Source organism: Vulpes vulpes, chromosome 1 (genome assembly GCF_048418805.1).
Source record: "Vulpes vulpes isolate BD-2025 chromosome 1, VulVul3, whole genome shotgun sequence".
Lineage (NCBI taxonomy): Eukaryota > Metazoa > Chordata > Mammalia > Carnivora > Canidae > Vulpes > Vulpes vulpes.
The window spans coordinates 161770621-161782656 of record NC_132780.1 but is presented as its reverse complement, the minus strand read 5'-3'; the positions used below and the strand labels follow the sequence as shown (position 1 = coordinate 161782656).

General features: G+C 34.5%; 1 protein-coding gene across 14 annotated transcripts in view; it reads right to left on the bottom strand.

Moving 5' to 3' along the window:
* The window catches only part of FAM135A (family with sequence similarity 135 member A), a 131761-nt gene that overhangs the window by 98381 nt on the left and 21344 nt on the right, over positions 1 to 12036 (bottom strand). For all 14 annotated transcript variants that reach the window (XM_025991131.2, XM_072735139.1, XM_025991135.2 and 11 more), the window contains one exon: positions 8691 to 8770. In XM_025991131.2, the coding sequence (XP_025846916.1) occupies positions 8691 to 8770 (80 nt within the window). The remainder of the gene's footprint in view (positions 1 to 8690; positions 8771 to 12036) is intronic.

The following is a 12036-nucleotide window of genomic DNA, read 5'->3' as shown; positions in this document are numbered from 1 at the left end:
TGCTTGGTCTTCTACGTCACATTGATAAAGTTGTTTTTTGTTTGTTTTGTTTTTAAAGATTTTATTTATTTATTTTTATTAGTGAGAGACACAGAGAGAGAGCAGCAGAGACATAGGCAGAGGGAGAAGCAGGCTCCATCCAGGGAGCCTGATGTGGGACTCGATCCCGGGTCTCCACGATCAGGCCCTGGGCTGAAGGCGGTGCTAAACCGCTGAGCCACCCGGGCTGCCCTGATAAAGGAGTTTAAACATAGGTCTGCAGTTCATTCTTACACTTATCACAGAACCCTTACACTAGTAAGAAGTAGCTGTCTTATTGGGGAAGAAGACCTAAAGGAGGTATATAAAGGTTAAACCATATCACTCGGCTATCCTATGTATAAGGCTAACTCTTGAGAACTCTTGAGAAGGAAAAGGCAATAAATGGTTGCCAGGTAACTCCAAGGCTGTCTTTCTTTAGATCAAGTTGCTTCTGAGACTCTACAGTCCATCTTATTTCAGTATTTTTACCATCTGGGGCAATTTAGGATAGAAATAGAGGGCATGAAAAAGGAAATCAATATTTACTGAGTATTATACCAGGTCTCTTTATCTAATTTGCTCACTTAATATTCACAAATACACTGTAAGAAAGGGGTTATTTCCATTCACTGATAAGGTTAGGCCAGGAGAGAGTACATATGTATATATATATTTTTTAGCAACAAGACTTTCCCCATACATTATTGAGGTTTTATGCAATTTTCCCCAATTTGTCCTGTCTTGCCAGAAACTTAATTAAGATCTTCCTTCTTTATGCTGGATAGTCATTTTACCTTTTTAAACATGTTCTCTCTCGTGTTACCATAAAAATGAAAATGCTGTTTACTTGTTTTCCAATTTGGAATCAATCCAAAGACAGAGCACATTAAGATTTAACTACAGTTACAAAACAGAATATGAATGTTAGCAACGTTGATAATATAAAACAAAGGACATACTTAATAGGTTGAAAGGTAGAGGAACAGAGCAAATTTGAAAAAAGAGGCAAGACTGCTTATATCCTTATATTACACAACAGTGTTTGTCATGTTTGTTGAAATAGGAAGTGGTGTTTTAAACAACTCATTATTTAATAGTAATTTCAAAGTCAAAGAAAGATATGGGAATAATGATGTCTCTTAAAAAGTAGGGGGGAAGGAGGGAAGAAAATAGTTTAAGATTCAGTTGTCATTCATCATAACAGGAAGCGAAAATGTCTACATAGAGGAAGCCATTAAAATTAGAGGAATAGTTAAAGGTGGATGCATCGGGCACAGCCTGGGTGGCTCAGCGCTCAGGCAGTTTAGCACCGCCTTCAGCCCAGGGTGTGATCCTGGAGTCCTGGGATTGAGTCCATGAGTCCCACGTCAGGCTTCCTGCATGGAGCCTGCTTCTCCTTTGGCCTGTGTCTCTGCCTCTCTCTCTCTCTGTGCCTCTCATGAATAAATAAATAAAATCTTTAAAAAAAAAGTGGATGCATCTAGAGAATTAACTGTTTTCATTACAAATCTTTTTGGACTAAGAGAGTTTTTAACTATTTGTATTATTTGCATAAAATTATTTTTTTCCAGAAAAACGGGATGGGTGGAAAATAAAAAACAAATGAAACAATATATGTTTCTTTTAAAAAATACTAGCATTATTATAAACGGGGAATTGTTATTTGAATTTTTTATCAAAATTGTACATAGTGCTCTAACATTTCAAACTGAGGCCAGTTTCCTAGAACAGGCAATGACTTTGTTGTAGAAGTCTGTGAAAATTTTCTTATTAATCAATTTTCAACAGCTCTATAAATACTCATTGTCTCTTATGACTGATGCTATTGTAGATGACAGCTATTTCCTGACTCAAACCTCTCACTGTCAGCACAATTTCATGCTGGAAATAATTTAAATGTGTTGCAATAAGCTGTATAATACCATCTAATTCCTACTGCATCTAACCTGCGTTTCTGCAACTCACAGACAAAATTATTTCTTTCTTCTTCTAAAAGTTTTCCAGAAATATACACAAAGTGTAGGAATTGCAGTAAAATGCAGTGCTGGAAAGAAAAGGTCTTGAAGTGACAGTACAAATCAAACAGAAAAAATAGGGGATGTAATAAAAAGTATAGAGAAAATCCAAGCCCTTAGAAGAAAAAGCAAATTTTTAAGGAACAGACGTAAAAAGAGAATTAACACACAGGATAAAGAAAAATTACTTCTATATGGATATATTTATGTTATCAAGGATGAGTCTAGAAATTAATGATATGTATTAAAATAAAGTCAGCCAAATTCATAGGGGTAATTTCTGGAAGCAGAATATTTTGGGAAGGATAACTTTTCCTAACAAATTTATTAATATTAAAAAGACACACACTCTTGGAACTCTTAAATACTATCTTAAAATAAAACAAAACTTGAAGGAAGAAGGACATAAAAAGAAAACCAAATCAGTATCTTCAAAACTGGAAAAAATTTGTTGCCTTCTTTGCATGTATGAGCTAGCTCTCTCTTTCTCCCTCTCTCTCTCTTTCTTTTCCAGACTGCTGATGAGGAAAAGCTCATCTGGGCATGAGAAACTATTTTGGATCCACCATACCTGTGAGCCTTAATAAGTCACCAATTCCATCAACCAATGTTCTTTATAGTTTCCATATGAACTTAAACACTCAACATGATAGGCTATTTTGGGGCACACTGGCAGGTAATACAACTAAATTACCATATTTACATTATCATCGAGGTGTTCAGAGGATGAAACAAAGAACCTGTGGAAAACTACACACATATAAAAGATAATCACGCTGAGAATGCTACTGGGATGAGGAAAGTAGCACATCTTATAATTTGTGAAGGGTCATTTGTAAAAATCTATAGATATCATTGTGTACCATAAATAAGAAAAATAAGATATTCTGAATCAAAGAAAAACAAAATCAATACAGCATTAGGATAAAAAAAGACCTTGAGAAATTATATTAGGTATTACATTTTAGACATGACAAATTTTGAAAGAAATTATTTTTCTTCTTCTGCTCAAAATCCACTTCTCATGTTTTCCATTTTGGTTGTTATAATTTAATGAAAAAGTATGCAGCCTCTTAAACACTTTCTTGTATAATACTGTAAAAATATACATATAATTGTTTTTGCATATAAACTAAAAGCATGTATTATGGAATTCTATTGCTTTCCAAACCCAGGCTTCTCTTTTAAAGACTGGTGTCTGCTATAAACTATTTTTAAAAGATATTTCCTTTCCACACACTCGTAAGTGATCAGATAATGGACATTTCACAGTCAATAATACAAAATTAGTATTAGAAGCTGAAATAGCAACAATGACTAAATCTGGGGTTACAACTAATTAAAACCAAACAAAAATCTGTGTCCAGGAAAAAGCACTTAAAAAGAAAGTACTCTATTTGGGTCTTCTCTTCTCTTCTCTTCTCTTTCTCTCTCTCTCTCTCTCTCTCTCTCTCTCTCTCTCTCTCTCTCTCTCTTTCTAAAGATTTTATTCATCCATTCATGAAAGACACACACACACAGAGAGAGAGAGAGAGAGGCAGAGACATAGGCTGAGGTAGAAGCAGGCTCCATGCAGGGAGCCTGATGTGGGACTCGATGCTAGGTCTCCAGGATCATGCCCCAGGCCAAAGGCAGGCTCTAAACTGCTGAGCCGCCCAGGATATCCTCTATTTGGGTATTTCTGAAATACCATTTGTCATAATGTTGAAAAAAATTACTCTGAAAATGACATTAATTACATGTAATATTTCTGCTATACAAATAACCTAGAAAGACCTCTCACCCCTGAATGTGCCAGAAGAAGAATAAACTAATCCCAAAGTTAGCAGAAGGAAGGGAACAACAAAGATCAGAGTGGAATTAAATGAAATAGAGACTAAAAAAGACAATAGAAAAAATCAATGAAACCAACAGTTGGTTTTTTGAAAAGATAAACAAATCAACAAACCTCTAAGCTATGAAAAAAACATAATTCAAATAATTATAAATGAAAGCCACTAACAACTAATACCACGAAAATACAAGAATAAGGGACAACAATGAACAATCAAGGAAAACAAACTAGAAGAAACAGATAAACTTTTAGAAACATACATCTTACCAAGACTGAATCATGAAGAAACAAAATCTGAACAGACCAATAAGAGACTGAATCAATAATAAAAAATCTCCCAACATATAGAAGCCAGGACCAGATGATTTAACTGGTGAATCCTACCAAACACTTAGAGATGAATGAATACAAATCCTTCTCAAATTTTTCCAAAAAAATTGATCAGGAAGGAACACTTTCAAGCTCATTTTAAAAGGCCAGCATTACCCTGATATGGAAGCCAGACAAGTGCATTACTAGAAAAGAAGACAAGAAGATTACTGGCCAATATCCCTGATGAACACCAATGCAAAAACAAAATACTAACATACCAATTCCAAGAGTATTTTAAAAGGATCATATACTATGGTCAAGAGATTTATCCCTGGGATGCAAGGATGCTTTGCAAAATGCAAATAAACATGATATACCATATTAACAGAATGAAGGATAAAAGTCATATGATCATTTCAGTAGATGTAGGATTCAACATACTTTCATGATAAAGACTTCAATAAAGTAGGTATAGAAGAAATGTACCTCAATGTAATAAAGGCCGAATAGGACAAGCCCACAGCAAGCTAACATCATACCCAAAGGTGAAAAGTTAAAATCTTTCCTCTAAAGTTAGAAACAAGGGTACCCACTCTCATCACTTCTATTCAACATAGCACTGGAAATCCAAGCAACAGCAATTGGGCAATAAAAAGAAATTATACACACATTCAAATAGGAAAGGAAGAAGTAAAATTATCTGTATGCAGATCACATGACCTAAAGATTCCACCAAAAGGTTGTCAGAACTAATCAACAAATTCAGCAAAGTTGTAGGACACAAAATCAACATACAAAAATCAGTTGTTTGTCTATAATATGAACAATGAGCTACTTAAAAGAGAAATCAAGAAAGCAATCCCACCACTGTGTTGTTTATCTGAAATTAATATAGCATTATATGTCAACTATACTTCAATAAAAAATAAAAGGAAGTTGCTCTGTGCATGTTTATTTCATAAATGTAAAATCACTCAATTATTTAAAAAGAGGAGAAATTCCATTTACAATAGCACTGAAAATAATAAAATACTTAGGAATAAATTTAACCAAGGTGATAAAAACATATACACTAAAAGCTATGATACTGATGAAAGAAATGGAAGAAGGCACAAATAAAAGGAGAGATATCCTGTGTTCTTAGATTGGAAGAATAATACTGTTAAAATGTCCACACTATCCCACATGATCTACAGATTCAAAACAATCTTTATCACAATTTCAATGGCATTTTTCACAGAAATAGAAAAAATTATCCTAAATTCATATGAAACCACAAAAGACTCTAAATAGCTACAGCAATCTTAAAAAATGAACAAACCTAGAGCCATCACACTTCCTGATTTCAAGGCTATAATATTACTATTAAAAGGCTACAGTAATTGGGGCATCTGGGTGGCTCAGTGGTTGAGCATCTGCCTTTGGCTCAGGTTGTGGTCCCGGGGTCCTGGGATCGAGTTCCCACGTTGGGCTTCTGCAGGGGGCCTGGTTCTCCCTCTGCCTATGTCTCTGCCTCTCTCTGTGTGCCTCTCATGAATAAATAAATAAAATCATAAAAAAAAAGGCTACAGTAATCAAAACAGTATGATAATGACATAAAAACAGGGATACAGACCAATGGAAGAGAATAGAGCCTAGAAATAAACCTATACATGCATGGTCAACTAATCTTTGACAAAGTACCAAGAACCTATCATGGAGAAAGGATAGTCTCTTAAAGGTGCTGAGAAAATTGGATATCCACAGGCAAAAGAATGAAACTACACCCCTATCTTAAATCACTCACAGAAATTAACTCAAATTCAATGAAAGACTTAAATTTAAGACCTAAAACATAAAACGCCTATAAGAAAACATAAGAGAAAAGGTCCTGGACATTGGTTTTGGAGATTATTCTTTGGATTTGGTCCCAAAAGCAAACGCAAAAATAAAGAAGTGAGATTACATCAAACTATTAAGCTTCTGCAGAGCAAAGGAAACCATCAACAAAATTAAAAGACAACCTATAAAATGTAAAAAAATATTTGAAATCTAAGGACATGAATATCCAAAAAAAATTACTCATATAGTTCAATAGCAGAAAAATAATCTGATTAAAAACTGGGCAGAAGATCTGAGTAGACATTTTTTTAAAGAAGACACAGATGACTGATAGGTACAATAAAAAGGTGCTCAACATCACTCATCACCAGGGAAAATGTAAATCAAAACCACACAGATGGAGCGCCTGGGCGGCTCAGTTAGTCAAGCATCTGGCTCTTGATTTTGGCTCAGGTCATGATCTTAGGGTCCTGGAGATTGAGCCCAGAGTCCTGCTCCAAGCTCAGCAGGGAGTCTGCTTGAGATCCTCTCCCTTCTTCTCCCTCCCCTCCCTCAGCTCGTTTGTGCATGTGCTCTCTAATAAATAAATAAATACATCTTTAAAAAAAAAAAAGCAACACAGAGATATTAGCTCACACCTGTTAGAACTCCTATATCAAAATGCCAAAATAAACAAGTGCTGGTGAAGGCATGGAGAAAGGAGAAATCTTGTGCACTGTTGGTGGGAGTGAAAGTTGGTGCAGCTGCTATGGAAAATTGTGTGGAGGTTTCTAAAAAAATTAAAATTACAACTATCATAATGATCCAGCAATCCCACTCATGGGTATATGTTTGAAAGAAATGAAATGAATATCTTGAAAAGAAATCTGCACTACCATATTTACTGCAGCATTAGTCACAATATCCAAGGTAAGGAAACAACCTAAGTATCTATCAACAGATGAGTGGATTAAGAAAATGTGGTATAACACACACACATACAAAGAGGGAGCCACAGCCAGAGGGAGAGAGAGGTATCTTATTCAGCTATAATGATAGAAATCTTGCCATTTGCAACAGTACGGATGAACCCAGAGGGCATTTGCTAAGTGAGATAACTGTTAGACAGAGAAAGACAAATACTGCATGGAATCACTTACATGTGGAAACCAAACCAAACCAAACCAAACCAAACCAAACCAAACCAAACCAAACCGTTGATTTCATAGAAACAGACAGCAGAACTATGCTTGCCAGGGGGTAGGATGTGAGAGAAATAGGAAGATATGGGTTGATTAACTTTGTTATGAGTAAGCTCTATCTAATGTGCACAGAATGGTGACTACATTTAATAATAAAGTACTGTATACTTAAATTTAAGAGTGGATCTTAAGCATTTTCAGCACACATACACATAAGAGTGCACTATGTGAGGTGATGGATGTGCTAATTATCTTGCTTGTGGTAATTATTTCATAATGTATATATAACAAATCACATTGTACACTTTAAATATATGAAATTCTATTTGTCAATTATTTCTCAATAAAGCTTAAAAAATAAAAAGGGAGTCAGAGAAAAAGATCATTCTATTTTTTTCAACTGGCAACTTTAGAAAATACAATAGGCAAGACATTAAGGAAGGACCAAATCTATCTTGTAATAGTAATTAATTATTTTAACCTCTGTATTTCATAGAAAGTGGACTTACAACAGTTCAAATGACAATAAATATGCACTTTAATATGTATGCCAGGCCAAGAAAAAATACTGTTTTTTTTTTTTAAAAGAATGTACATATATTTTGGTCCCAAGCAATAAGTCTCCCTGAGCATTTTGAGAGTCTTCAGGAAGACAAAATAAACCCTCCATTGTGTACCATTCATTAAATCTATTATTACCTCGCATTTTAGTACCCACAGGATACTAAAAAGATAATCCCAAACACTTCAAATTTCCAGAATATTTTCTTAAATTGTAAAATAGGCTGAATTATGCTCAGCATGGCTTTAGTGTGAGGTGTATTTTATTATTTATGATGTTTTCAAACTCATTATTCATATTTGACATATATGATAACTTTCTAGAATATTTCATTAACCATTGCATTTCCTAACTTCATAGAATGAAACAGAGTATACTATATCAGGAAAGCTGAAAATATGTCCACTGATCATATCAGGACCACTGGTTTTGGCTCAAACATTTTAATACAGAATATAAGTAAATAACCAAGCTGCTATAACATATCTATCTTAAACCATATACATTACTTTCTGCATTTTGTTTTTTAACTAGAGTAGTTAACCCAGAACAAAAATGTGGTTAAAAAAATATTCTCAAAGGCATACTTTAAAACTTTATAATAAAACACCTTTGTACTCATTTATCAAATTATATGTCCACATTCACTGTGTATTTTTAAAAATTATATCTTACATGACATAACTGACACCACCCCTACTTATATTTGTTTTTGTGGAAATTTCACATACATTCTTTCATATGCTCATCATAAGAAATCATAGAGAAAGACAAAGAACCTATAATCAAGTCTTTTTATTGAGGCCTCAAATATATTTATTATAATGATACTCTTTGGTATCCTGTATTTGTAATTAAAAAAATAAAAATAATTAAAAGTTATTATTGTCATTATAATGTTGCTTCAAACTTTTCTTAAAAGTTAAAAATATTCCTTGGCTTACCTGTTGCATGTAACAAACTAGCTTCTACTCTGTGGGGAACTCTTGGTGGAATTTTCATAGATGCACGTATCTGGTAAAAACTAAAGGAAAACAGACCCAAAAAATCATTTCAAACTATATTTTAAAATATACAATGCCCCAATTTCTATATATCTGTATGTATTAAGTTATAAATTTGGTCTGCTTATATCAATCTCCCATAATATTTATTTATTTTATTATTTATTTTTTAAAGATTTATTTATTTTAAAGATTTTTATTTATTTTATTATTTGGCGGGGGGGTGGGGGGGGAAGAGTAGAGGGAGAACGACAAGCCAATTCCGTGCTGAGCACAGAGCCAAGGCAGGGCTCGATCCCATGACCCTGAGAGATCATGACCTGTGCCAAAATCCAGAGTCAGCTGTTTAAACAAATGAGACAACCTGGCACCCTTCCCATAATATTTATTATTGGTGAAAAGAAATATATCAGATCCACAGATCAAATATCAGCAGCATGCAAGAAAACCCAAACAGAAATGGGCATGTATAAAGATGAATGAGAGAAATAAAAGAAATGTAGAAGTGTTTTTATTTTATTTTTTAAAAATTTTACTTATTTGAGAGAGACAGAGTGCATGAGAGAGAGCGCGCACGAGCAAGGGGGAGGGGCAGAAGAAGAAGTCAACTCCCTCCCCAGCGGGGAACCGGACATGGGACTGGATACCAGGACCCAGGGATCATGACCTAAGCCAAAGGGAGACACTTAACAGACTGAGGCACCCAGGTCTCCAATATTTCTTACTTTAAATGAGAGAATGTCATAGCAACAAAAGGAGTTAGTAAGGCACCTTAGATTTTTCACTGCTTAATTTGGTTACTCATTTTTTCCTTTTAAAAAATAATAAAGAGGGATGCCTGGGTAGCTCAGTGGTTGAGCGGCTGCCTTGGGCTCAGGGTATGATCCCGGATCCAGGGATCGAGTTCTGCACCGGGCTCCCTGTGAGGAGCCTGCTTCTCCATCTATGTCTCTGCCTCTCTCTCTGTCTCTCATGAACAAATAAATAAAATCTTAAAAATAAATAAATAAAAAATAATAAAAAATAAAAATTAATAAAGGTAAATTATTCTTAAGCATAATTTTGAGAAAATATAGATTATAATGGTTTTTGAAAATTGGTTTAATACAATAAATTACAAAATAAAGACATGCATTTGGTTTAAAGAATTCAGCATATTTTCAAGGTCAGAGCTATTTGTTTATGTACTTTATTCTGTAGGATTTTATAATTTTTATATCTATATATAAAAATCAACCAGTCATTAGAATAACCGTTTATGTAGAATAAAAAATTTGCAGTAAACATTATGTTTGTGTTTTATCATCATTACACTGCAAATGTGTACATGTAATGGAGGATATACACATTTATACACACATATATACACATGACACACAAACAGGATTACTAAAAGCTAAATCAAGATTACAAATTGGGATGAGTTTAGATGTACACAAGGGAACAGAATATTTTGTTTATTTTTATTAATAATTTCCTAACAGTTTAAATTATTAAATTTGTAAATAATACAAAGATTAAAATACATAAATATATTTCTACTATTATTCATAGCAAGGTATAGCATTGGAGAGAGTGCATGGTCAGGCCACAAAGCCAGAATTAAAGAAGAGTGAATGAGAAGCTAGCCAATTAAATCTAGAACCTTGGGAGTCACAATTTGGCCTTAAAGAAACAAGGCAAAACTCCATAAATAAAGATAGATAATTAGTTGAGATTAAGATGAGGTCAGATTGAAAACATGAGATGACTAAAACCAAAAATCAAAGTGGAATCACAGGAGTCCTAGAACCAGAGGAGAACAAAAGAACAAAGACTTCTAGGAACTAATCAACTCCTCATGCTGAGAATTTTAACTAAACATTAAGTAAAATAAAACATAGGTAGTAAGCTCCTTGACATAGGTCTTAGTGATGATTTTTTGACTCTGACACCAAAAGCAAAGGCAACAAAAAGCCAAAATAAACAACTGGAACTACATCAGACTAAAAAGCTTCTACACAGCAAAGGAAACCATCAACAAAATGAAAAAGAAACTTACTAAATGAGAAAATATTTGAAAGTCATGTATCTGATAAGGGGCTAATATCTAAATTTATTATAAAGAACTCATACAACTCAACAGAAAAAAACCACCTGACCTCCAAAGTAAAAAAAGAAAAAACCCCAACCAAACAGTCTTATTTAAAAATGGGCAAAAGAGGAGCCACCTGAGTGGCTCAGTTGGTTAAGCATCTGCCTTCAGCTCAGGTCATGATTCTGGGGTCCTAGGACCGAGTCCCACATCAGGATCCCTGATCAGTGGGGAGTCTGTTTTTCTCTCTCCCTCTGCCCTTGCTCCCTGATCATTTGCTCTCTTTCTCTGCTCTCTCTCGAATAAAGAAAAATCCTTTTTAAAAATGCGCAAAAGATCTAACTAGACATTGTTCCAAAGAAGCTATATAGGTATATGAAAAAATGCTCAACATCACTATCAAGGAAATGCAAATTAAAACCACAATGAGGGATCCCTGGGTGGCGCAGCGGTTTGGCGCCTTCCTTTGGCCCAGGGCGTGATCCTGGAGACCCGGGATCGAATCCCATGTCGGGCTCCCGGTGCATGGAGCCTGCTTCTCCTCCCTCTGCCTGTGTCTCTGCCTCTCTCTCTCTCTCTCTCTGTGACTATCATAAATAAAATAAAATTCTTAAAAAAAAAATAAATAAAACCACAATGAAATGTCACCTCACACCTGTTAAAATGACTAGTATCAAAACGTCAAAAGATAAGTGCTGAAGATGTGGAGAAAAGGGAACTCTTGTGCACTGTCAGTGAGAGTGTAAATTGGTGTAGCCACTATGGAAAACTATGGAGGGTCCCAGAAAAATTAAAAATAGAACTACTTCTGCCTGAAGAACACAAAAACACTAATTCAAAAAGGTATATGCACCCCTATGTTCATTTTAGCATTATTTACAATAGCTAAGATATGAAACCATCTAAGTGTCCATTAATCAATGAATGAATAAGATGTGATATATATACAATGGACACTACTCAGTCATAAAAAAAAAAAAAAGAGTAATATCTTGCCATTTGTGACATCGATGGACCTTGAAGGTACTATGCTGACTGGAATAAGTTAGAGAAAGACAAAATACTGCATGATTTCACTTACATGTGGAATCTAAAAAACAAAACAAACAAAACAAAACCTAGACTCAGAGAATCAGAGAACAGATTGATGGCTGCTGGAGGGGAGGAAGGCTGAGGGGAGCAAAATGGGTATAGGGTACAAGAAGTACAAAC